Source organism: Apteryx rowi, unplaced genomic scaffold (genome assembly GCF_003343035.1).
Source record: "Apteryx rowi isolate R43461 unplaced genomic scaffold, aptRow1 scaffold_63, whole genome shotgun sequence".
Taxonomy (NCBI): Eukaryota; Metazoa; Chordata; class Aves; order Apterygiformes; family Apterygidae; genus Apteryx; species Apteryx rowi.
In genome coordinates, this window is record NW_020450905.1 from 1,634,473 (window position 1) to 1,660,482 (window position 26,010).

The 26,010-nt window shown below is 39.8% G+C and overlaps 1 protein-coding gene across 1 annotated transcript in view; it reads left to right on the plus strand.

The window, feature by feature from the left end:
- The window catches only part of GRID2 (glutamate ionotropic receptor delta type subunit 2), a 714,293-nt gene that overhangs the window by 605,754 nt on the left and 82,529 nt on the right, over positions 1-26,010 (plus strand). Inside the window, exon 13 of the mRNA XM_026084197.1 lies at positions 10,183-10,378. Coding sequence (XP_025939982.1) covers positions 10,183-10,378 — 196 coding nt within the window. The remainder of the gene's footprint in view (positions 1-10,182; positions 10,379-26,010) is intronic.

The following is a 26,010-nucleotide window of genomic DNA, read 5'->3' on the forward strand; positions in this document are numbered from 1 at the left end:
GGGAACTAACAAAATAATGATATACCATAGACTTCCAGTCTCCCTGGAGACACAGTGTCTTTGGAATCAATCAGAACTGCTGGCCTCTGCTAGCTAATTATTCTTCTGTGACACGTTTTTGTGTGTATCTATATAAACAAATATAGATACGTATATGTATACACATATATCTACATATCTTGAAAGAAGCAATTGAGTTTGAGAACCAGTAGATCAATATTTGAAATGGGAAAGTACAAATAGCTGCTGTGTGTTCTCAAGCTATGTTTTCCATTCAGATGCAGCCCAAAGATCTGGTGCTCTGACGCTTTGATCAGGAACTGTCCATGGCTGCTTCTGTTTTGGGGGAGCCTGAAGCTGAATTCATCTTTTCTTGCCACAGCAAAACATGTGCTAATAGCAATGAACAATAAGAAATTCACTGACCAGTCATCTTCTCTCCACTCCCAGCTGTTTTTTCACCCCATTATCTGATCACCTTGTTCTCTTTCTTCTGTCTATTGGTTCTTTTGCTCCATGTCTCCCTAACATATTGTCCGTGTCTTCTCGTGTTTCTTTTATGGTTAACCGTTTTTGTCAGACCTTCCAATTCTTTTTTTCAAGGTCTTTTCATCTCTGTATACCACAGGAACTTTTCCAGGGTCTCCTACCCATTCCTTCTGCCCTTTTGTTTCCCTTTTTGAGTCACCCTCTCTCCCACCTCCCCAGTGGCCCTCTTACCCCCCCAAAGAAAAAAAAAAAAACTTATATCAAAACAGAGACTGTCAAATAGATTAAAGCAGTAGCTAGCCAAGCTCTCCAAAGAGTGTTTTTCCTTAGCAGGCCTTTGATCTTGAGGCTACACGTGCATGAAAGAGAGTGACAAAGTTGTGTCTTTCCTGTAAATCCTTCTTTGCAAAAAAGGAGAGAGTGGCCTTAAAAAGGAGATGCACACTCTGCTGTGTTTATTCCTCTAGAAGGATAAGAACCTGATCTTCAGCTCAGACTCAGTGCTGAACTTAGGAGAAATTAAGTTTTCACTCTAGTTGGTTCAAGTGCCTGTCTTCTGAGTATCATCACCTAAGGTCTTGTCTACATACTAAAACCAATCCAGGCTTTAACAGCACATGGACAAGTACGTTTCTGTAGTAGAAGCCAGATTTTATTTGCAATTGGAAGCCCAAGGGCCAGTCCTTGGGTCCGTTTGGCCTACACTCATTTTTATCCAAGTTCAGATCCAAGAGCAGAAGCAGCCCCTTGTTTTGAGTGCACAGTTACCCCTCAGTTAGGAGCATCCTCTTGCACTTTCTAAACCCTTTCTCTTCCTCCCTGTTCCTTCGGTGAGGGAGAAGGAGTTGGTATCCCAGAGCCCAAACTGCTGTTGTCTTCAGCCCTGGCAGCACCAGCCCTTATTTGGTCTCGACTGAAAATGAAGCGTCTATGGTTGTTATCTTTCCTTTCTGGGCTAACAACCCCAGCATTGTCATCTACTTGAGGGCTGTGCACTCTGAGACAGAGACATGTAAAACAGGCTAAAATCACTAAATAAAATCATTCCTCTGTCACAGTTGTATTACCAGTTAAATTGAGTTACCATTTTCTTTTGAGATCTGAATAACAGACTTTGAGATCATGGAGTGCTGCAGGGGTATTTTCACACAACTGAACTGTTTGACTGGGCTCTCCCAGTTACAATCACTTCACAATTTATAGGGGGTAAAATGAAATTCTTTGTCAATGTTTGTCAGCATTGATCTTGAGGTTTTTTGTTGTTTTTTTTTTAAAGTTTAATAAGCCTTACGTTTGACTAAGGAGTGTGAGGAAACAACACGAGCATTTGTACATGCAAAATAAAGAATGATGAACTTGTGCCCATATTTTCAGTCATTCAGCTTGTCCTTACAAATATGCAATGTGCCTCTGCATCCTGCTTTGAAATTATATCCTTTCTGGTTTTGAAGTGATCCAGAAAAAATGTTCAAATTACTATGAAAAGTGTCTGAGTTTTCTCATCATGTATAAAGAAAGGATAAAAAATGCCCAAGCTATAATTTAACACATCTCCAGCTTTTCCTTGCAGTTTATGATGGTGTCACTAGAAAAGCCTCAGTGGCATTCTGAGGTTGTTATGTACAGTTGGGACTACATTGGTCTTTGTGCTGTATTATTTATGGGCAAATTCGCTGAAAATGTTTTATTCAGTAGAAAATGTTGCAGCTGGAAAGCTCCTGAAATGAAAGAACAGAGACATTTTTCAGCAGTGTTTGTAGCTCAAAAATAGAGTAATTAGATGTGCTAAGTATCCATTAGGGAATGAAGTTATCCTAACTATGGTGGGAGTGTAAAACTTTAGTTTACAAAACTGCCAAAATTGGAACTCAAACCAGCACATAACAGAGAGGCTGTTTGTTTACCATGCTGAATTACTGCAAAGTGGGAAACATGAATAAGCAATAAAGAAAAAAGCTGATGCTCTTTTTTTTTAACAGATCAAATTGTACCTTGGGGAACTTTGAAGGCCAGAATGGAAATGGGTTTAAGTATTTAAGGAGAATAAACCAGCTTCTGCTTGTTGTGATATCCAGCCAGCTTTGGGGAAGTCAGATGAATGAAAGAGATAGAAGTCAGTGGGTTTGCAGAGATGTAAAAAATGGTTAATAGGATTTCATTTCAGATTTCTAGCTAGCACCAGATAGAGTATATTGTTGAAGGTACTGTCCTTGTGATATTTTTTACAAAAGATAGGGGGATTCAAACAGCCCATGATGTATTTTGTGTCTATGAAACATTTTGGTAGCTGCTTCATTTTGGCTTTTGACCGCTTAGCTAGTGTGAATTCAGAACTCTTGCAGGTTCCCTTTTGCTATTGGTATAATGGTCGGGGCTGTCTTCTTAGTCAGGGCCTCATGATATCCAAAAGCCTATTTTGAGAAGAAGAGCATGCAGAGTTTTGTTAGAAAATGCACTAGAAAGGCCTAGTGAAATGTTCCATTTCCCTAGAGGGTCTCAAAGTAGATCTTTGTTGTATTACGCCCCTTGGAAGTTGATGGCATTTGTTCTCTGCTTCACTGATTATTTTGGATCAAATATGTCGCAGTTTTTAAACGACCCAGAGGAATGAGAAGAGTAAGAGTGAGTGAGAGTCTCCTTTCCCAAACAAATGGCTACTCTTAATACCTCTGGCAGCTCAGCTTTTCAGCTCCTGTCGACTGGCAGTATCAGAAGCTAGAGGTGTGCAAGTCATACGCTCGTTCCTAGATGCATCTTTTATTTACACTTGACCCAGATGCAGATGACATTTAAATCAAGACAGTCAGCATTTCCAATGCCAGAACAGCGTGGCAGACTGAGAATAGCAGACAGCAAAGCATAACTTAATGTGTTCCTTAAATCTTTAGATCACTGTCCCAAATGCAACRTGGATGAATGGTAATCAAGAGTGGCTTTTCTTGGTAAATGCCAAATAAACTTGAGGATCTCAGGCTATTTCTTGCAGATGCTGATGCTGTGAATTTCATCRCTGAGCCACTATTGCCATTACAGTGTTTTATGATTCCTTCAGGACAGAATTAGAGCCCACTGGCAGAAAGACTGATTTTACTCAGACTTAACTGCACTGTTTTCGTGGATAAAGTGACGGTGTCGCCGCTCTCTCACAGGCATTGAAATTCTGCAGGAAAGTTGCAGGGGGGTGAAAGAAAGGAAAGTCAAAGGATTTGTCATATGAGTGGCAAATCTTAGGTGGCTTCAAGTTTAAGTCTAATCCAGATAAACTTCTAAAAATGTAGATACTTGATTAAGGTTTCAGACTGCAAGTGTTACGGGGGACAGTCTGCGTCTTGCATACCTTCTGTGAAATAGTAAGTTCACATTACGTTCTCCAAGATGTAAGTAGTGCCTCCTATTCGATAGGTGAGATCTCCGCTTCCAAATAATGAAAGCATAGTGGTAAAGCATGCCTTTTGTCATGCTTGTTTTGGCTAGTCATTCTTCTCGCCACTTTTTTTCCTAAGCCATGATTCACGTTAAGCTGAGATGTCCCCAGGGCTTTACACAGCTCAGTATGACTGCTTACACATTTTCCGGAAGGGGGTTACACACTAATTCTTTTGAAGTAGTCGGAGGAGATATTTCCTTTCTCTGAAAAACAGAATATTCTTTAACCTTTCCTATTACATAGCTCATCCAGATCTTTGAACTAGCTAGCAGGCAATATTATTAGTTTCTGACACAGCTGTCACTGCCAACAGTCAAATCTCTTGGCTTACTGTGCCCTGTTTCCTAAGCCTGCCTCTAAATTGATCCTTAATGTCCTCGAAAAAAGCAAAATGCATAGGAAAAATTTATCTGAATTAGTCATAAATAAAGACTTCAGTGTAAGCAATCAGATCAGTTGTTTTCTCCTAATATTTAGTGGCTGCTTTCTTGCAGACACTTTTATGCAGCAGACAAGTCTAATAACATTGGTAGCCAAAATCAATCTATAACCCAGACCTGCAAAGGTATTTTGATGCCTAAGCCTCCGACATCAATGAGAGTTAATCAACTAAATAGGAATTTAGTTATTCCTTTATGGAACTGGCCTTTTGTTTTTATACATTTTCTGTGTATCTTTTAAACACTTTTGGTTGGCATATATAAATAACGTATTACCATTTCCAAGTTTGGGATTTGAATTGTTAGGAGAAGTTATACTTTGGGGAAAGAAACATTTGCAAAACCTAACATGAAGAGAAAGATTTTTTTCTTCGAGCCTAAAGCAGAGAGAATTTTTTTTTAATTGCAAATGAACCCTTCTGCTTACTTCTTCAATTTGTACCAAGCCAGAAAATGAAAGCAACCAGACAACTGCTGCTCAAGGTGCAGAGCAGTAAACAGGCTTAACAAATGCTGAAAAATACATGTAATTGTAATAATTCCTCCTCAAATTACTTGATTCTTCCTCTCAGTAGCCCTACAATGCAGCTAATCTTATATAGGATAATACTGGTATTATCCTAAAAATTGCAATGAGAAAAAATTTATTATAAAGATCACACACAACATTTTTTCCCCACAGTGCTTTATGAGTGATAACCAAAAATAAACTGAACTGTAACTTGGACCACTGCATGGTCCCTTTTATTACCATTCCTTATATGTAGAACTTCTCTATGTAGAAACTCAGTTAAGCACATTTCATTTTATAACACATTTTTCAACTTTATCTGTTCTTTATTTCTCCATTTTAAATTCTTCAAAATTAGAACATTCAAATAGAGAAATCTCTTAAAGTGTGGGATTATAATATCCTTATTCATGCTAGATGTTTGCTTTGCAGGTATTTCTACTGAGATGAGTAAAACTACCCCAAAATTAAATTACTAGCCATTGTGGGTAATGGCATCCAAATTTGAGTATGAAAGAATACCCTGTATGAATTCAGCAACTTGACAAAATGCTTTTTCCTTATTTTGAGATCTAGTCTGGTAGCTGTGTGGTGAGCCTGGGTGATACAGTGAGGCTGGTGATTTATGTCTCCACTAAATGTATTTGTCTGAACAGAGAATGAATTGTTTAATCCAGGAATAAAGGTACATTGAACAAAAAAATGTGTAACTTGGAGACCAGGCTGGAGGCAAAGTAGTTGTAAAAATCCTTTCTTCTGGAAAGGAACCTCAGTGGTTTAACAATTTTATTAGTTCTGTCAAGGTTTGTCATTTTTGCTTTGTTTTCCTGTATCTTGGCTGCTAGGTTGTGAACGTCATTCTAGAAGTCTGTAGAGATGCAGGTTATAAAACCAGTTTCAGAAGCAGATCATATATATTACAATCTCGTGTGGCATGTTTTTTGTGAGGGGATAAAATCAATGATGTGATAGCTCTTTTCCATTTTTGAATCTTGAAGTCATAGGCAACAGTGTACACACACGTATACACTTGAGAGTCTGGAAAACTTCTTTCTTGCTCCTTAGAGTAGGGTCAGGTGAACCAAACTTGGGGTTTCCTGTGGACAAAAGTGTTTAGCACATCCGCAGACATTACCCTCTCTTTTGTCCTGCTCACCATCATTTTCTCTGTGCAGCGCAGCAACTGCAACTGCATAAAGATGCAAAGAATCTTTAAAGTAGGCAGCTGGGAGTCATCCTGTGGTTTAGGACAGGGCACCAAACTATAAATAACTGTAGGCTGTAGTTAATGCCAGACTTGGCTGCTACCGTGTGCCTTCTTGAAGACATCAACGTAATTCTCCTCCTTGTTATTTCCCCACTGGTGATCTCTTGGTGTGCGATGGCACTTTTGCTTGCTTCTCACAGTGGTAAAACCTGAACTCGCCCGTACCTGTTTGTAGTATGCTTCTGCATCAGCAGCTCACGTTTTGCTTTGGTTTGCCTTTCGGCAAACAGCAAGGTTGCTTTTATAGCTGCAAGATATACCAGGGAACTGTTTTTCTTTTGTGCTTTTTCTGACTGTACTGTTTCACGGCAGCAGTTGCACGTATCATTTATATACCAGTTAGCAATTCAGAAATTGCTTTGTTGCTTGTTATATTAGAAATTATATGGCTACGCAGAGTCTTGTAAACTACTGATTACAATTTTGCTAGGTGTTGTCATTTGGAACTGGGGACTCAGTAATTACTTTTCCCATACTTTTCTAGCAGTATGTATGACGAACAACACAACAGTTGCAGGACATTACAGCATGCCTCCTGTGACAGTGTTTGTTGCACTTCTGAGGACTGCCAGGAGATACAGAAGTTTATTGGCGGCAGCAGCAGTGACACAGAATGGGTGAATATAGTATCTTGTGTTTATCTACTGCCTTTCATCAGTGATGCTTTTGACAGATATATCGACCGTTAAAGTGATAGTAATACACCTACTTTTGTACAACACTGCCTGAAAGTGAGACAGAAAGAAAATTCTTACCAGGACACGTTGCTGTCTACCAAGAGCCCATGTCCCTCTCTGCAGAGGGGCTCCTCAGCCCCAGCCTGTACTGTTGCAGGGGGTGATTCCTTCCCAGGTGCGGGGCTTTGCTTTTGTCTTTATTCAGTTCCACAGTGCTCCTGTTGACCTTTTCCTCCAGCCTGTCTAAATCAATCTGAATGGCAGCCACGCCCTTGAGCATATCAACTGGTCCCCCAACTTGGCGTCACCTGCAAACTTGACGAGAGTGCACTCTGTCACTTCCTCCAGGTTATTGACAAAGATGTTAATCAGGATATGTCCCAAGACAGACCCTTGTGGTACTTGCTACTGGCCTCCAGGCAGGGTGGAACTCATTAACTGCTACTCTCTCAGCCCGGTTATCCAGCGCAGTTTTTATCCATCTAGTTGTTCACTTATCCAGAAGACCATAATGTCCTAGCTTGGATACAAGAATATTTTGGCAGACAGTGTCAAAAGCCTTGGGAAAGTCAAGGTAGATGACATCCATCACTCTGTCCTTGTCCACAAACCCAGTCATTTTATCATAGAAGGCCATCAGGTTGGTCAGGCATGAGTTACCCTTGGTAAATCTATGCTGACTGTTTCCAGTCACCACCACCACCTCCTTCATGTACCCAGAAACACACTCCAAGAGGACTTCCTCCAGGATTTTTTCCAGAAACAGAAGCAAGGCTGATCAGCCTGTAGTTCCCTGGAGCATCCTTTTGGTCTTTTTCAAAGATAGCCATGGTTTTTGCTATTCTCCAATAGTCAGGTATCTCCTCCAACCTCCATCACCTTTCAGAGATGATAGCGAGCAGCCTTGCAAGGATGTTGTCCAGCTTTCAGCACACTTGGATGCAGCCCATCGAGTCCCATGGACTTCTGTGGGTCGAGTGGTCTCAAGCAATCCCTGCCTCAACCCTCACCCACTGCTGATCACTCATCACTTCCTTGAACTCTGCCTCTAATCACAGAGGCCTGGGAGTCCTTGTTGTTGAAGACAGATGCAAAGAAGGTGTCGAGTGCCTCAGCTGCATCTGCTGTCACCAGTTCACCCAATAGGTCTGCATTTTCCTTGTTCAGGCTTTTAATTCTGCAGAAGCTCTTCTTGTAACCCTTGACACCCTTTGAGAGCATCCACTCTAGCTGAGCTTTGGCTTTGCTAACGCTATTCTGACTTGCCCCAGTAAGGTTTCTAAATTCTCCCTTTGTAGCCTGTCCCTGCTTCCACCTCCTGTATGTTGTTTGATGAAGACCTTTTGAAAGGCACAATTTTGTTGGTAATTTCAAAGTGTAATAGATGATTGAATTGCTTTTCCTGAAAAAATTTATCTTGTGGCCATGCCTAATCTTCAGGATTGATCTTTAAAATTATATCAATCCTTGTTTCAGTTTATCAGACCTGAATATAACATCTTACTCAACTGTTTTCCTCTGCAATTCGCTTGATCAACGCTAGTGCCTTTTAGAAATATTTACTGCTCGTCTTTCACGCAATGGCTGTAATGAGATTTCCCGTTTTTGCTAACAGTTCAGCCATTTCATATTTAATCTTTCAGAACTCATAGGTGTTTCTATCTGGACTTGATAACTTTTTTTTAATTTTTAAACTACAAATTGGCTACATTATTTATTCTCCTGGTACTTTCATCTTGTAGTCTCACATTTTTCTTCCTAGAAAAGGATAAGTGTCAGTGAGTCCCCAGGTACAAGGCCAATAGATTCAGTTTCAGCCAAAGCTTCATCTACCAGCACACCTTTGATGATCCTGTATATGCACTGATTTTTTGCAGGTTCCCTGCTGCTTATATTCTTGAAGAAGAATACTACCTTGTTGGAGAAAGAGAAGATTTTTTTTTTTTAAATGCCATTAGGTATTTGCTCATCAAAATTAATTTTATCCCTCCTTGATATTTGCTATATATTATCTGCTTAGAATTTAGCTCTCGTTCAATGTTTTTCTAAGCCCAAATGTCTGAATTTCAAAGGATTTCTTTTTGACTCAACTAACCTCTAAACCCTTGCCACTGAACTATATCAATTTCTTCCTTCTTTCCCTGCTTCCCGTTGTGTTTGGTGGCACACACATCCTTTGAGGTTTGATTACTGTTTTCTTAAGTGTCATCCCTGCAACATCTAAGAAYCGTATTTTTCCCCCCTCTGGGGCCATTTGCGCTAGCCTCTCTATTTACATGTTTCAAAAATGCAGTGTGGAATTTGATGAGTTTCATACATTTGTGTTTGCATTTTCTGTGGCTGCAATGGGCTTTTACAATTTGCTATTGCCTACTTTAAGACAGTACTCAGCCCCTTGATTTGTCCTTAGGTGTCATCCATTAGATTTGTGCAGTTTATACAAAACTAATTTGTGCCAGGAAAGCTGTAATGGGTTTTGGCACTAGAGATACTGCAGTAGTTATGTTGAAACTGCAATGAATGCCATTGAAGAAATAAAGATATGGGAGAGCAATACTATAGGATATGAAAATAAAGGTCAAAAGGTCTGGATACTTTAAGGGATTTTAATATACTTTTAAGGCCAAAGAAGGATTGATAAAGTCATATTTGGGATGCTTTGGAAGCTCCTAGACTAGTTAATTCATTCTTGTTTATAGAGAGCGAGTAAGACTAGATAATATGTAAAGTAGAGCAAATTTATTGGACAAATTAATATGAACCATGATGGAAATGACAGTTCACGAAAATGTAGCACAGGTCTTCCTCTTGCTGAATGTCTCCTGCTCTGTGATGAGTGCACAGTTCATTAAAGTAACACCACCAAAGAGCTGCTTTTTGCCATGTAAACTGAGAGCAATAGGGTAATACTCACCCCCAGTGCTTTGGGCTATATCCAGTGCGTTTTTAATGATCCTGCTGCAAGTCTGCTCCCCAGTAGCAGGGTGTGCGGTCTCTCAGTATTGCTGCAGGTTTTTTATTGAACTTCTGTTTAATTCCCTGTGTGTGGTTGGAGGGACTGAAACACTCCCCTCTCCCCTTTGCCCCTGCTCAAAAGAGCTCTTGGTGTTTGACAGTATTACTCCTTCTGTTGCTCTCTTTTTATCCATTTTCCTTTTTTCTACCCCTACCTTTCCCTTCATACTCTTCTTTGTGTCTTAAACCATAAAAACAATTTTCCAGCCTCACTTTGTCTTTTAAGAAAAAAAAAAGAAAAGAAAATGACTTGACAGCTGTCTTCCTATGTGTTGCCCTTTGCTTGCCTGCAGCTCCTTCCTCTTGAAACTGTGGCTTCAAGTCTCCTGTGTCTCTTTTCTTCACCAACAATTAAGGTCTCTCCAGGATCTCTCAAGGCAGACGGATATTCCTTATGGCACTGTCTTGGACTCCGCAGTCTATGAGCATGTCCGAGTGAAAGGGATGAATCCTTTTGAGAGGGACAGCATGTATTCCCAAATGTGGCGGATGATTAACAGAAGTAATGGCTCCGAGAACAACGTTTTGGAATCGACCGCAGGCATTCAAAAGGTACTGGTATGGCTTACTTTTTACTTCCCATTGGAGATGCTCTATTGCAATGCCAGATTTGCTTAATTTTTGCTTTTAACTAGTACAGATGCAGTTGCACTTGGATAATGCTCATGGTTAGTATCAATTTCTGCAAGGCTAATGAGCAGTCTGTTGCATCAGCACAGAAGATTGGGACTTCTCAGCTAGGTAGCTTGTTTTCAACCACATTTTGAAATGTAAGTGCCTACAGTATTTGCTCTGAAAAGGATTTGTAGGTTTGAGAGATGAAAGCATTTGTCAGGATGTAAAATGGGAATAGGATCACTGGACCCTAACACCAGAAGACCAATGCACCATACAAAGCTTAAAGTAGTTTGAATACAAGACACTGATTAACTTATTTTTGTAGACTTCTGACACTGAAAACCTTGGCTTTCAGTTGTGGCTCTGAATCATATTTGTTTTGAGAAAAGCAGGTAGAAAAAAGATGGCTTTGTTTAAAAAAAAAAAAAAAAAGTCTCTCAGCCAGTGAGTTTAACACAGGGGAAATAAATTAAGATCAGTAGTCAATTATTGCTGGTATGCTTGTGAATGCAGTGTTTCCCTCCCATGCTTTTGATTGACATCTRCAGCTTTTGTAGGAACAGCAGTCCATGAAAGAGTTCAGAATGAGACTGAATATTGTCTAAACAGTGACTAAGTACAAACTTGATCTCTGTCACTCTATCTTCACACTGAGTTTTAAATTCAAATCTCCAAAAAGATTGTATTTTATAGACTTGGTTTTAGACTTTAAAATGTGAAGATTAATTAGAGCAAATATCCATGAAGTTTTGTATTTGCTTGTCTAAAACTTGGTTTTACAATCACTTCTAGATTTCTAAAGCCTGGGCAAACTACACCTCTGCCTTTTGTCTCCACTGAAATCCACTTGCCAGGGGAACCTGTAATTTCCGATGTTTTGATACTTGATACAAACACATAAGAGCAAGAGTCTATTAAAAAAAATGATGAAGCCACTGGTGGTCTCTTGATAATAAAAAGTACAGAATAGCAAAGATTGTTTGGAGTTTTAAAAATCACTAATCCTCCCTCTGTATAACTAAGATCATATTTTCCCCTCTAAAAGACTAAACAGTGTGAAAAAAGAAGGCATGAGAGGCCTGGGGGAGCTTGCACTTTTGAAACCCCTTTAGAGAAAGTCATAGGCTGAAAGAGCAAGAAAAAGAGACAGTCTGAAGATTTATTGGTTAGAGAAAATTGCTTCTTTGAGAAAATGTATTTTAGTTCAGTTTGCAAGGGACTGATAAAGCTGGGTTTCTCCTTTAAGGAAAAAAAAAAAAGTCCTCCTTTTGGCTTGCCATCCAAAGTTATATTAAGGGTTTCAAGAGAATCAAAAACCAGAGCACATCAAACACAGCTCAGTGTGGACTAATGGCCTTCAGCTGAAAAAAGCAACCAGTGTATCATGATGGCAGGTAATTCCAGATTACAGCCTTTGATTTCTAATTCCTGGAAACATGGCAGTTCCTATCTTAAAACCTATAAAACCAGCACTGTTTGGGTTCTTTAATTTCCCATACCTTTACTTTCCAGGAAAAAACAGTTGCAAATGACAGCATCAAAGAACCACATTTCAGCATGTGAGCAAGCAAGCTAGCTTCCAATTTTGTAATACCAGAGAGATAGGCCTGGTTCTAATGAACATACACATCCACTTATGTGTGTGCAGTTTCTATCCYTCTTTTGCATTACAGGAGAAAAATAACATAGGGAGGGCGAAAAAAGCTATTTGCCAGTTGCTGCTCATATGGAAGCTTTTAGGCAACTGTATTTGGCCTGCCRAGGAAGAAGGATCTCTTAATAAGAAACTAAAAGCTCTGCCTTTCAGGAGCTGTCTGAGATTCTTCTCCCGCAGTCGAATGATAAATGTGATGTTAAAAGCTACTCTCAGGTGGGAAAATTAAAATTTTAAAAGATAACTGATAAGAGGCAGAGATTATAATCTCTCAAATATTTTGAAAAAATTACAACATTCAGGTATTTCAGAGGAAAGAATTCACAGATCCCTTTGGCCTAGTTATATACTTTGTAGTGTTCTTCAGGGTCTTGAATGAATTTAACTGGCCACACCAGAGCCATTAACATAATCGGATTATAACCSTGGACAAACCACACTAATGGGTCTCACCTTGTGCTTCATTTTGTTGCTACCATTAGTCAGTGCTAAAGCGTGACTTAACAGCAGTTTACCCAGGCTCCTAGGCATTTACCTAAGCGCCGTGTTCTTGGAATGCAAAACRAGGACTGAAATTTAACAAGTGCATCAAAATGGGTATGGGAAAAAGGGATTTTCACTAGGCTGCCTAATGACCGTGAAAAGCCTCTGATACGAGGTCCACGGGAGGGCTGTGTGCGGGGAGGATATTACGGACGTGGAAGACGGGCTTGCCTTTAACGGCACTCCCCTGCTGCACCCTCTGCCATCGCAGAGTGACATTGGTTAGATAGGCAGGCTTCAGGGCTGGGGCAAAGGATTAGCAAAACATTTTTATCACCTCTTAAAATCCCTTAGTTTTGTCTTGCTTTTATTCYGCAAATTACAGCGGAGCTGGCACTTTTTCATTTTGAGGAGAGTAGCCACTTAATATGAATGTGTATATAAACAGGGGGGAGGGAGTCAGCTCAGTTGCTGACTTACCCGTCCCCTCTGTAGGACTGTGCATTTGCTCTGTCAGTGACTTCATGGGGAATCGCACCTGTGTGAGCAGAAATGCAATACAGCCAAATGACAGTGATTCTGCAGTCCCCTTTGCATCAGGACATCTACAGCTTTGCCCTGCTTTTCCTGGCAGGAGGGCAGGGCCTTTTTAAATTTCTGGGTTTTGACATTTTATTGGTCCTGTTCTGCTCCTCATAAATCAGGTACATTTGTATAACCGTGTATGTGCTGCTCTTCCATCCGTGTGAATGCAATTTACAACATCAGGTCTGGTTACAGAGCAGCTGGAGGAGATAGTGGAGTTTTAGATACCTCAAATAGGAAACAGCCTGAAAAGCACGGGCGCTTTAGATATTTTCTACTGCTTATTGTCTTCTTTCTCAAAAGACARCAAAAGGGGTTTAAAATATGAACTGAAGGAATGGAAGCATTCAGTTGTTTGTCCTACTGCTTTGTMAAATCAAAATGGATGGGGAGGTRTCTGTATGCCTGTATATGCTTGGATTATTCTGGAGAATATTCACTTTTATCCTTTTTTTTCTTTATTAYTCCTTAGTGGTCCATGTATCTCAAATTGATTTTTCTTTTTTTGCATAGGTTATGAAATGTGCATCTCATTCAGTCAAAAGAATCTCTGTTTTCATGGTAGTTATTTATTCGGAGAGGATTTATGGAGGCCTAAGTCATGCTTGCTTAAGCATTCATTGAGGACTCCAAGAAAAATCATTTAGGCTTAAACATATCACATTACATACCTCTTTATGTCTTCTTAAAAAGCCCATTACCCTACTTAATCCTTTACAAGYGCCACAGGCTTTCCTATCCTTGGAACTATTCCCATTTAAAATATAATGAAGCACTTCCATTGTGCCCTTGTCTGCTCTTTCTTCCCTAGAGTATAATAGTGCCTAATGCCCTGTCCAGCCCACCTTGTTCCTCTGAACATGATACCATCGCCTACAGCATCTACATTTTTCTCAGCAGTACAAAGTGGAAAATTCCTTTCCCAAGCCGCATAGGCAGAATCATAATGCATTTAAAACCTCTGTATATTTAACTCTATATACAAAATATTTAGCCAGTAGGAAACTTGTGAATGACTGTCAAGTGAAATAATGCTTCTGGATGGTGCAATAAAAGAAATGTGTCTTAGTCTCTGAATTCTAGAGCATTAATATTCCCTCTTTCACTTGCACACAGTATCAAAAGAAAYTGGGTCTTGAGATTTTGATTTTCTTTCATGTGATCTTATCTGCATAGTCATTGAAAACATGCTAGCAATTGCTGAGGCAGTTCGTTTTCTCTAGCCGTTGTGATTGGCACTTTTACCTTCTTGGGAATACTGCAATAACAATAATAATAATATTGTTTAAACTACCTATGAATGGTCCATAACACTGCTTTGTTAAGGTGATTTGTCTGGGAAGGAAGAGATAATAGTGACTTGCAGGTCTGTGCTAAAACAAATTATCAAAAACTGGACACGGTTATTCTTAATTTGTTTTCAACAATAGCAATGGCATGAAGATTTCTCTTTCTGAGCCAGAAAACTCCTGAATCAGGTAATTATCCTGATTTACTTGCAAATTTGCCATTGTAATTGCCATTCTGGTGGCAGATACACTGACCTCACCAGAAGAATGTGTAGTTAATATATGTAAGTTCATAGATCTTTGTTATGGGCATTCCTGACAGAGGAGATGGCCAATAAAAAGACACTGAAAACAAGAGATAACCAAGGCACTAGAGCACCACTGCAGAGATATAAAGGCTTTCAAGSATTTTGGGATATCGGATCTGTGCTGCGGTTCAGCAGCTTGACAGTAGCTGAGAAAGGGATAGGAAGCAAAGAAGGCGAGGGCAGCAAGAGCATATAAAAATGCTGGGACTGTGCTTTGGACCCCCATACATCTTTATTCTCTACAAAGGGGTCAGCTACACTATGCAGCTGTTGGTTAGGAAATGAATTAACAGCGCAGACATTGGTACCCTGGTTCCCCCTTCCTTTGGTGGTGATGCTTCTTGGAAGGACGAGCTATCCTGTCGCTGCTCCAGGAGCACCCTTAAGACCTTGACGTGTTCAGCCCTGCAGCTGAAACTGCAATTTATCTATTTTGCARTTACCCTCTCCTGCGCAGTCCATGGCTTAGGGCTGACAAGAGCCTGGGGGTACCAAACACACCTGTCGACCTCTCTTTGAATTAGCGTGTGTGGTCTAACTGTGTCTTGTTTGTCATATAGCTTCCTTTTTCTGGTAAGCAGTTCTTGACGTAAAATCTGAGCCAGATTTACCAGTGATATGCTGGTAGTGACAGGAGGAATGCCTAATCCACTGACRCTAGCATGTTTAGTGTCTCATAGCTTGTCAACATGTCAATTTGCAGGAGGGAGTGCGTTTCATGGCAAAGCACTTTTCTAATAGTCTTATCACAAATTGTCTTCCGTTTGCATGAGCCTAAAGAATAATCAGCCTGAAGAAAGATATTTTTCTATAATCCTTTGTATCTTTTTTCCCATATCTAGGGCTTAAACAAACTTGCAGCAGTGCAAAAATTTAGAATCCTGAAGAGGAGACCAGAAAGCTGCACGCACAGTGTGGTGTTACTTTCAGGCATTATGAAAAGGCTAGTAATTATTTGGATTAGCTCAGGGGATCAATGTGTTTTGGATATACAGTAATTAATATGTGACAGTTAACAGACTGTAAAGAAGATTCTATGAATAGTTTTAAAAGTAAAATGTAAAACTGTTTTCTTGCTGCCTCATATTCCCAAAATTCAAGCCAGCCATTGCCATATGCCTTTTATCTCCAAAGTTTCCTGGAAATTTTATCTGAGTTTTCTCTCCATTGAAATACCATCCAAGTTACTAATGATTTAGTTCAAATCCCAGTCCACATATTCCTGCCAGTCAGTCAGCAGTCTCAGATGTCGCTGACTGATATCTTGCTGTGGTACCATGCTGTCCTATACCCCCCAGGATAGTCTTTGCTTGCTCTTCCTCTTATCTGTTATTTTGGAGAATTTTCCAGATCTGTTCTCCAATTTCTGTGGGCCATCCTAAGAGTGTATTCTTCTCCATCTCTACCTCATCTTTGAATATTCTCAAGTCCAAGCATAAATTCCTTGAGCGACTCCATGCAGACAATTTGCAGTTCTGCTTATCCTACTYCAAACTAATCTCCTTGCATCTAAAATAAAATCTGTGTCTTTTCCTCTAATGCCTTTTCATGGTTATTTGACCACCAACTTAGTTCAAGATAGTTAAAACCTACACTAGTTGAACTCCTGATCTTTCCCCTAGTTTTGCCTTCCTTTTCTTTCTTGTTGCATTCTGATGCTTAAGCTTATAACCTGTTGTCATCTTGTCKTCAGTAGCTGACCTTTTATCTTAATCTTCGTATCCAGTGTCTAAAATTTGCCAGTTTATCCTCCATAATATGTCAATTATTTAGCCATACAACCTGCAGTTTATCGCTTTGGTAGTTTTTATTGTCTCGATTACAAAAGTGTTATTTTCTTGGCCTTTAAAATGCAAAGGAAAAAACAAACAACAAAAATCTTTTCTCTCTCTTGGCTATGGCCAAGTCACTATTCTCTTTGTGTTCTTCCACTGGCTGTCTTTCTCATTGTCTCAGAAATAGTTAGTCATCTTGAGTTTCAAGGCCCTTCATGGTCTATTCTAAATCTGCCTATAGTTTTCCCATTTCTGAACTGAAAATCATTAATGCAAGCTTCTAATGCAAACTCTTTACTCTTTCAAGCAAGCATCTCTATGTTTTCCCCAATGACTCTTCTGTAAGGTATGAAGTTTTCCATCTGGACCGTCATCTTATCATCTTCAAACTGCTTAACACACTCCTTTGTTATTGCGCTAACAAAAACCTTGACAACCAGCTCTCTGGTGTACTAAGACCACTACCCATCAACTGAGCAGCACTATTTTATTGTGACTTTATGTTCTCTCTCTTCATTGGGCTTATTATATAACTGCTAAATAAGGGAAGAGAAAGGAGTTCATACTATAGTGATCTTCAACTAGTACACTAAATACCACCATAGACATTATGTGGGTGAAACCAAACTTGTACTGTGCCTCAGAATGAACTAAGTTAATGAATTATATATACCATTACATATATACATATAATGAATTATAGATACCATTGTATATACCATTACCAGAGGAAGAGTATTTCTCAAAAATAACCTGTCTATCTCTAACCTTTCAACCTTCATCCTCAAAGGAGAGCTACAGTATAACTTCAAAAGTTGAGTTTGGGAGCTAAAGTTCATAACAGTCTGATACCAAAAAAAATGTTATTGAGCAATCGGTCCTTATTATTGCCGTCATTATTTCCAGCTTTGCTGGTACCAGCTGCATTTTGCTCTTGAATTGTCTCATTGATTAACATAACTGCATTAAACTCAGAGGCATTTTTCTAATCCTGAAGTTTTCTGCTTATTTTCAGACAGGACTTCTTTGCCTGAAAGCTTGGCTGTTAGGGATTTTTTTTTCCTCCAGCTGTATCCCTTGGTCTATTTAAAGATATTCTCTCTTAAAACCTTGCTTCACTTATAGTCTTAAACCATCATGGCTACAGCAACAATACTACCGTCATGTATAACTTTAGGCAGCTAATTTAGGTGCCCGAGTTTCATTCCTAGCTATTGTAGACAGGCAATTTCCTTCTCTAGAAAGTGATTCACAGTGCCTAAGCTAAGAACCCGTTTTTCTCCMTGGTCAGTAAATGGTATGAACACTTCTGGTAACTGTCACCCAGAAGTGCTCTCAGTCTTTATTTTGTACAGTACCTATCACAGTAAGATCATGTTCCATGACAAGAGAGGTATGACGTGGTAATAAAAATAAGAAATAACAAAGCATATCCTAAGGAACTAAGTTAGCTTGAATTCTGTAGAATTATATTCTGCAGAGAACTGAATCCAGACTTTTCAGCTAGAGAAAGGATGGCTGACAATGTTTTGAGGAATGAGCATGAGATGAGAGGGGTCCTAACCATTCATCCTGATGGCTAAATATGAAACTAAGTGCTTCTTTCCTTAACCTGGAATTCTTTTTACATGAAAAACTACCCAGAAAAGAATATCGATTCCTTGTAGGTGGAGATTTCATTTGAGGCTTCACTTGTTTAGAAATGGACTAATTAGGATGGCACCATGAGAGAAATACCTGGAGTTCATCTCCTTTCTGATGGTAGGAGACTAACTCTGTCAAAAGATGCTGGTAGATGTCGCTGCCGGGCGTTTGTGTGCATGACTGCTGCTTTACATCACAAAAAGTAGAATTAATTCTCTGTTAAATAGCCCTCACTCTCTACATGCAGAGAGAACAAACAGGAGTTTCCCTTTTTCTTTGATTTCTGGGGAAGCTTGGGCATTTCTGATCGGTGGGGAAGGTCAGACTGCAGTCCCACACTCGGTCAGTGAGTGCAGCCAGACTATGCTGAGCGACTCCTCACCACTGCCTATAGCAGGAGTTTGTAGCTGGCAGTACTTAGTTTATCCCCTTTGCATTCCCTTGTTCCTTTTTCTGCTACTGCACAGYTCTGGGAATTGCTGCCAAAACAGTGCGTGTCCCCATTTGTTTCCGTGGTTGTGTCAGCATCTGAGCACCRCAGTCCCGTGCTTTATGTATGAGAGGCTTTAAATTTCTGAATAACTGAACAGTGTGAGTGCTGCTTTCATTTGCACTAGCAAGTGATTAATTCTAGAAATTTCAAGCTCCCTCCTTGGGAGTTTTAGAGGATGGGAAATTTTGGAAGAGAGCAGAGAGTAAAGAAGCTGGCAATTAGGAAATAATTTAAGGAGAGAGCGCATTTACAGTCAGTGGTTGTAAAAAATGAATGTAAATATGTCAGGATAACACTCAAAGGAAATGTTATTGCTAACATTATTTGTTACTGAAGTTTTCTCAGCTGGCCGCACTCGGCATTAGGGAGGCACCTGTTAGAAAGGGTGGCATAAACAGAAAAGGATGCTGAATCCACCCCTCCAAACTAGAAGCTTAATTTGTGCATCCTTCAGTCTAACAGAGCAGTGTTATTGTGATTCCCTATAGCACGAAAAGGTTTCAGAGTGTTTACTACACAATGAGTGCATTTACTATGCATTAGCACATGAGAAATAAAGTCTGAAAGAAACAAACAATTCTCATGGGTGCTGTTATGAACCATCTCATGAGTAAAATATAGGCTTGAGTAAAGAGTGCCAAAAAGGAGATGTTATGGGTATCCTGCGTATTAGCTTCTCATTTAAAGCTAAGCAAAATTATGTTCTCCCCTCTGTTTACCAGCTGCAGAGCAAGGGAGGGGCTCAGGAGAGGCTCGTTCTTTGGGCTGTGCTGTGCTCAGAAATGTGATGAGTGCAGTCATAGGGTGTCAGCTCTCATTTGGACATTGCTGCTAGAAAGACCTCGATCCTGATGTGGCACCTTCCTGCGAAAGCATGTTGGGTCTATACAATAGCAGAGCAATGCAGGCAGGCTTTAGCCAGATAATAAATGCTACTTTTTCCATCCCATGGATCTATCATAAAGCTACTTCTTATGCAGTTATTCAAATTGTATGTACTACCTTTCTGGGCTCTTGCATGTATTCCATTGTCTCACCAAAGAAGAATATGTCCAAACAGCTTTAAATCCATGACCAAAAACAGTAGAGAAAAGAGGACGCCATGCTGGAATGCTACCCGARTGGTGAACCTCACTTTATTTATCAGTAGCCTGTGCTGGGATCTAGCCTTCTCTGGATTTTTGAGGAGCATGTACATTATCTCAGGTTTTATGATTGAAGGGTGACTTTGAGCTCAGCTCTTGCTGCTCCGCAATTTAATAATTCCTGTTGTCTTCAGAAATTGAGCATGTTGCTTGCATATCATTCCTCTTTGGCAAGCGATCATTTATTTTGATCTACTGGGAATACAACTGAATCTGACGTTACAAATCCTGTAATCCCGTAGGCCTATAAGATTGCTCTTTATTAAACAAAAGATAATCTTGATGCAAATGCCTAACTAGCCACGTTATAAGGTCCTATGAATGTGCTTTCTCAGTCTCTCCACATCAGATGGCATGTGTCATTTCTGTGCAACCTGCAAGGAAGTGAAGCTTACGATGAGCAGAAATGTCCTCATTGAAATATTTTTTTATTACTTCTTCCAGTCACTTACAGCCATTTTTCTGTAGGAGGGTGATGAAAAATTTGAGTTTGGGCAGTTTAACAAACCACRCACCTGCTTCTGTGCCCAGATCTAGTTCTGTATCCCTTTTCCAAAAATTTCAGTGGAGAAGGTACAGGCATGTTTTGTTGATCTGGTGACAAACGATATGAATCACCCCCTCAGTTTTCATACARCCATCAAAAATTGCTGTCTCGGATTAATTGCCCAGGAGAGAGTAGAAATTTTGATTGTTTCTCCTACTTTGTCCATTCTTCTTGTCCTTCCCCTGCTTTTCTTTCGTTGCTCATATGAAGGCAGTAGTAGAGTGACAGCACCCTAGCTGAACCCTCTCTATGGCCCATATTCCTTCCCACCTCAGAGAGACATGACTGTGCCCTGATTCCTCATCCTGGAGTCTGGTTGCCCTAAGAATGGAYGTTTTCTTAATGTGCCTAGTGGAGAAGAGTAGTTTGGTATTTGGAGCACTCTCATTTGGTTACAGGGGACATAAAAGCTGTTAGATACCTATTCCTCTGGTCCTATCAGCTCTTATTTCTCCATTTTTATCTCCTTTAACTTAGTGCTTTTYCTGCACAACTTCTGTAACATTTCCAAGTTCATGAAGATGAATGATAACACCATACTGAGGGTGTCTGGGGACTACACAGACTCCTACGCAGATCCAACAACCTCTGTTCATTTTTTTTCCTTTTGAATTCTCGCTTCGCTTTGTTCCTTCCCTCTTACTTTTTCGTTTTTCTGCTTTTTGACCCTCCATCCCTTCTGTTTTGATACCAGCTATTCCAGCATCTTCCCAGCTCTCTGATCCTTTCTTGCCTCATATTTCTTCTTTCCACTCTTCACTCTCTATACACAGTCACACGTCTCCTTTGCTATCTCATCTGCTTACATTGTCTTGCTGTTGACGTGTGCAATGAATTCTGTGAATTTCAATTTGCAATCAAATGAAGCTTTCTAAAACTCTGACTCTTWCTTTGAAGCCAGTTGCAGGCTCACAGTATGGTGGGCTTCACTGGGGGACATATCACATGYAGATCAGGGGAAATACAGAACCTGTCAAATGATCAATAGATGGGGACAGGAGAGCATACTCTTGCGTCAGGCACAGAACTTGGTAATGTATTCACTTTCTTGCTTAAATGTTTCCAGCTATCATTTTAATGTATTAACACATTTTAATATATTTAATACATTGTGATGCATTAATAAATGCAAATGATGGAATTCAACATAAGGTTGTTTAAAGGATATATACCACAGAAAAAAACATGMATAGAAGTAATGAGAAAGGGGTATATAAAAGTGTGCTGTATATTACAGCTCTAAAGTATAGTTYGGACTATGAGGTTGCAAGACTAAAATACGAAGAGAAACATAAGAGGAAACAGAGAGATCTTGCTTCATGTTTGAGGAGCTGCTATAGCTGTAATTCATTCATCACTTTGACAGATTTATATAATTTCTATTAAATAACTTGTTACCAAACAAAAAAAAAATCTATTCCAGAGACAAGCAAATGCAATTTCAGAAAGTAGATCCATAGCAAGAAGTCTGCAATGTAAGACATTTCCCTCATGAAATCATTCAGAATTTTTTAATTCTAATGCTCTTAGAACTGTAAATAATAGAAAAGCAAAAGAGGAAAGCTCAAAGAGAACCTGCAGCTGTCCCCATAGCAAATTTTTTAGACTAACACACTTAAATAAGTCAATACATTAATAGGAAAATCAGAAGGCAGTGAAATGCTAGTGAAATAATGAGGATGGTGCAGAAAAATTAAATTGGAAACCAAAAAACTGCTGGCAGAATACTTAGCAAGTTCAACCTTTGTAGGTGCTAACATCTATAAGTATGAAGTATGTAAGTTTTGGAAGCTTTAAATAAATCAGATTACCTTTAAAGTCATTCTAGTCTCAAAACAGGAGGGAGAAAAAATCCAGTATGGTTTAAAATATTATCTAGAGAAATAAAGCACAGAAAAGTCTAGTTTTTCAAATATAAACGCTGAACCCAAAATCTTATTTGTGTGCCCCCAAAATGGTGTTTATGTTTACAAATCCCAGGTTTATGCCCCTAAATATCTGCCTGCATTTAAATGGAAATACAGGTTATATTTTCAGAGATATCTCTAAGGTCTAACCCTAAGACATATGGTCTGCGAGTTTGGAAACTGAGTAGACTTTGCTCCTGGCTGCTTTTTAACATTGTGCTAAGTCATCTAATTAGAGATAGTTGGAAATTTTCTAGCAAAACTCCATATTGTTGGACTATATCAATTTGTAGGACCCAAACGTTTTGAGAAAAAGTCTGTTTGTGTTGTGTTTAAGGGGAGAGAGGGAAGAGACAGAGCACTAGAACATATGATTAACTTGCATGTGCTTAAACCGTACGCAAGTCGACACAATTCTGAGATCTGGCTGTAGAGAGTTGTTTCTTTAGAGGAAAACTGTAGTAAGCAAAAAGTCTTCARTGTGGAGGCTGTCCGGCAGGCAGCGCTAAGGTGTGGTGCAGAGACATGATCGGTGACTCTTGYGGGTTTCTTACTCTCTAGCCTTCTTCTGCATGCCGCCTCTGGAGGGATGCAAAATGAAAGCACATTGCTGTAACTACCACTAAATATTTTAGAAGGTTTCAAATCACATTCAGCAGAGCCAAAAGTTTCACACGGTTTTCTTACTAACGTCTGTGCAGTGCTCAGAAATCTAGGAGATGATTGTTTCGAAGAAAAATGCAACTATCGTTACGTTGCAGACTGAACCGAGAAACCGTGGCCCCCCTGCAATCCCTCGCGTCCATCAGGATTAAGTTAACTTCTGACTTCCTCCTGGATCTTTCTGGTGCAAGGGCATTTCTCTGTCACCATTGGTGCAGGGTTTTTTGTGATGTGTGGGTCTCCGCGTTTCTGCAGCATTAGGGCATGACGCCAGCATGATCTGAGCTTCCCACCCATGGTAACCGGGACTCGGGAATGCACGAGCAAGGCACTGGGTGTACCTGGTCTCACCCCAACGTACCGTCTGGATGTCCTGACTTGGGGCAGTCAGGAGATACTGAATCACCAAGGCAGTACTTTCAGGTCCTGCAGGTTTTGCATGCTTACGGCCACCAACGTGGCAGTCCCAGCAGAGGAGTAGAGGATTAAATGGGCCTAAAGAGAGGAAATGAGTTTCTCTCTTCTATTACACAAACCTGCAAGACTGGCATATGTTGGTGGTGCACTAGGACAGGCAGTGACAAATGAAGATTAAAAAACCATCTTTCATTCTCCAGTGTCAGCCTGGCACCTTTTGTGAGCAACAAAATCCTTCGAAAGCTAACAAAATAGAGGTGTTTTTTCATACTATATATTAAGATGCCTCCTACTACAGTCTTTCTCTGACCTGTATCACTGATTCAAGCAACTGTTGAGACATTTTCTGAGCGCTTTTCTTGGAAAGAAGTGCAGACACAGTGAATTTCCCAACCATCAAGTTAGATATTTTGAAGTAACAGCATGGCATTCAGTGTGGTGTGGTGTCAGCTGGCTTTCTTAAAGTGTGTCAACTGAAAATGAAGCTAAAATTCTTCTGTTAAATAAGCAGATTCTTTTCTAGGGCTAAAGAATAATGATAATTGTTTTTTTCACCCATTTTTACCATTTTATTCTCTTTAGTTCAATTGCCAGCAAGCAGTTCATGTCATTTTGTATTAGAATTAGGCAGCAGAGTTGTCCRGTTTGAAAATGTGGCCACAATAAATCAGTTTCTTTTTAATAGTCAAGATATGGGAGGAGAGGATTAAAGTGCCACATGGAGTGTTTTAAGGAGCATTTTTACCAGGCTGTAATCACATTTCATTCTCCTATCAGTTTGCATAAAAAGCCCAATCTCGATAGACTGCACGACTCTCTCCCTGTGACGGCTCTGGCAGACGAGAGTTGTTTACCATGCCTCCTTCTGCAGCTTTCCTACTGCACAGGAGTTGATTGGTGCTTGTGGCTGTTGTTTTCAGGATTGCTAGTTAATCAAGTAAAACAGAGCCCGTTCCCTACTGAATATAACACAGAGAGGGATATAAATAACAAGGACTGTATCAAGATGGGTGGAAAATACAATGCATCGGTAATGAAAAAGCAGTAGATAAGCAGCTGTATTATACAAGTCTGTATCTACCAAGGGGTTCTGGTCATAACATAAATCAAAGAGCAGAAGCTTAGGTTGTTTATCACTCTGACCTCAAGTTGGAATTTCCTTGTAATACATTTCTAGCAAAATTTCTCAACATGWGACCAAAGAAACCTAGGACACAGCACCTTCCCATTAGCAAACTTTTGTCCTTAAGAGTGATACCCATTCCCTGGAAGCCTCGAAATCTCCCATAAAGTATCACACTTCCACCAGCGTTGGCTGCAATTCCTGGGTATTCCTTTGTGTAAGAGGTGGATGATCAGTACATCTTTCCCTGTGACTGATCCAAGGTACTGCAATGTGCTTTGGTCCAAAACAGTCTGAATTTGGTGGCCTCTGGGAGGCACTGTAAAAAATAATCTCTGTCCTGCAGCATGGAGAGAGGATGTGGGCAGGCTTCCTAAAGCACAGATGGTCAGAAGGCGGCAATTCCAAATTTGAAAACCTCTAAATTTTGTTTCGCCCATGTCTGAAGTTCTGAGYGTTGTTGTGTTTTATGTGGCACTTCCAGTGTGCACTGGGGAGGATGTTGGACCTCTCCATAGGCACCGGTACCCCATTGCCCCATTTGTGGGTCCTGACTGAGCAGAGGTAGGAGAGAAAATACACAGTCTGCTCATGCTGGATAGAAGAGAGGCGCACAGCTAGTGCTTCTTCAGAAGCAGAATTTGGTATGAAAAAAAACTAGGTGCTTATAAGCAACAGTGCTTTAAGAATCAAAACTTTGGACTCAAGTGCTAAAACATTGCCCAAGCATCTCTTTAGACACATAAATGGTTATATGATTTTTTCCTAAATGTTGCTAAGGAACATGTCGCACTTCACAGCATAGTGTGGAAACAATGCACAATATTATTGGTGCAGATTGGTCAAGTATAAACAGCAAAGSCTGGAATGATTTCTCAGACAAGAAAAATGTGCACATCAGTTAATGAATGTTTGAAAAATGCTTACAGTCCTTCAGATGAAAGAGACTGTGCTATTATTAAATTGAACATCTTTGCTTATGCTGTAGTTGTTCTGGAAGCTAAATGAATGAGATGGTTTTCTTTAAACAGCATCTTATTCTTGATTAGCTTGATCATTCAATCATTTTGGATTTAACAAAGTGAGCACATGGTATGCAACAAAGCAAGCAGAACAAGAGAAAATGGAACATGATATGAGCTCACGGAAGGGAATCAAAGTAGACGAAGTAGACCCAAAAGTAAATCAAAAGAGCTCATAAAAAAAATCTGGGTAAAATAATAACATGTAACATATGTTTGGGAGTGATARAAGTTGTGGAAAATGTTCAGGCTATTCTTCTGTCTTTCCTTTGATGTCAATAATCTTGATTTAGAAAGCTGCACTTCTGAATATGGCATCTCATTCTATGGTGCTGAGAGTCTCCCCAAATTACCAGACACAGTTACATCTTGAAATGAAGTTTAATGGCAATGAGTGGAAACATCAGCAAAGCATATAACTCAAGATCATATAAACTGCATCTGACAGGTTTTGCTGCCTTTCTYGCCGAATCCGCCCACTTCCAAACTAACCTCCTGCTTTTCAAAATCT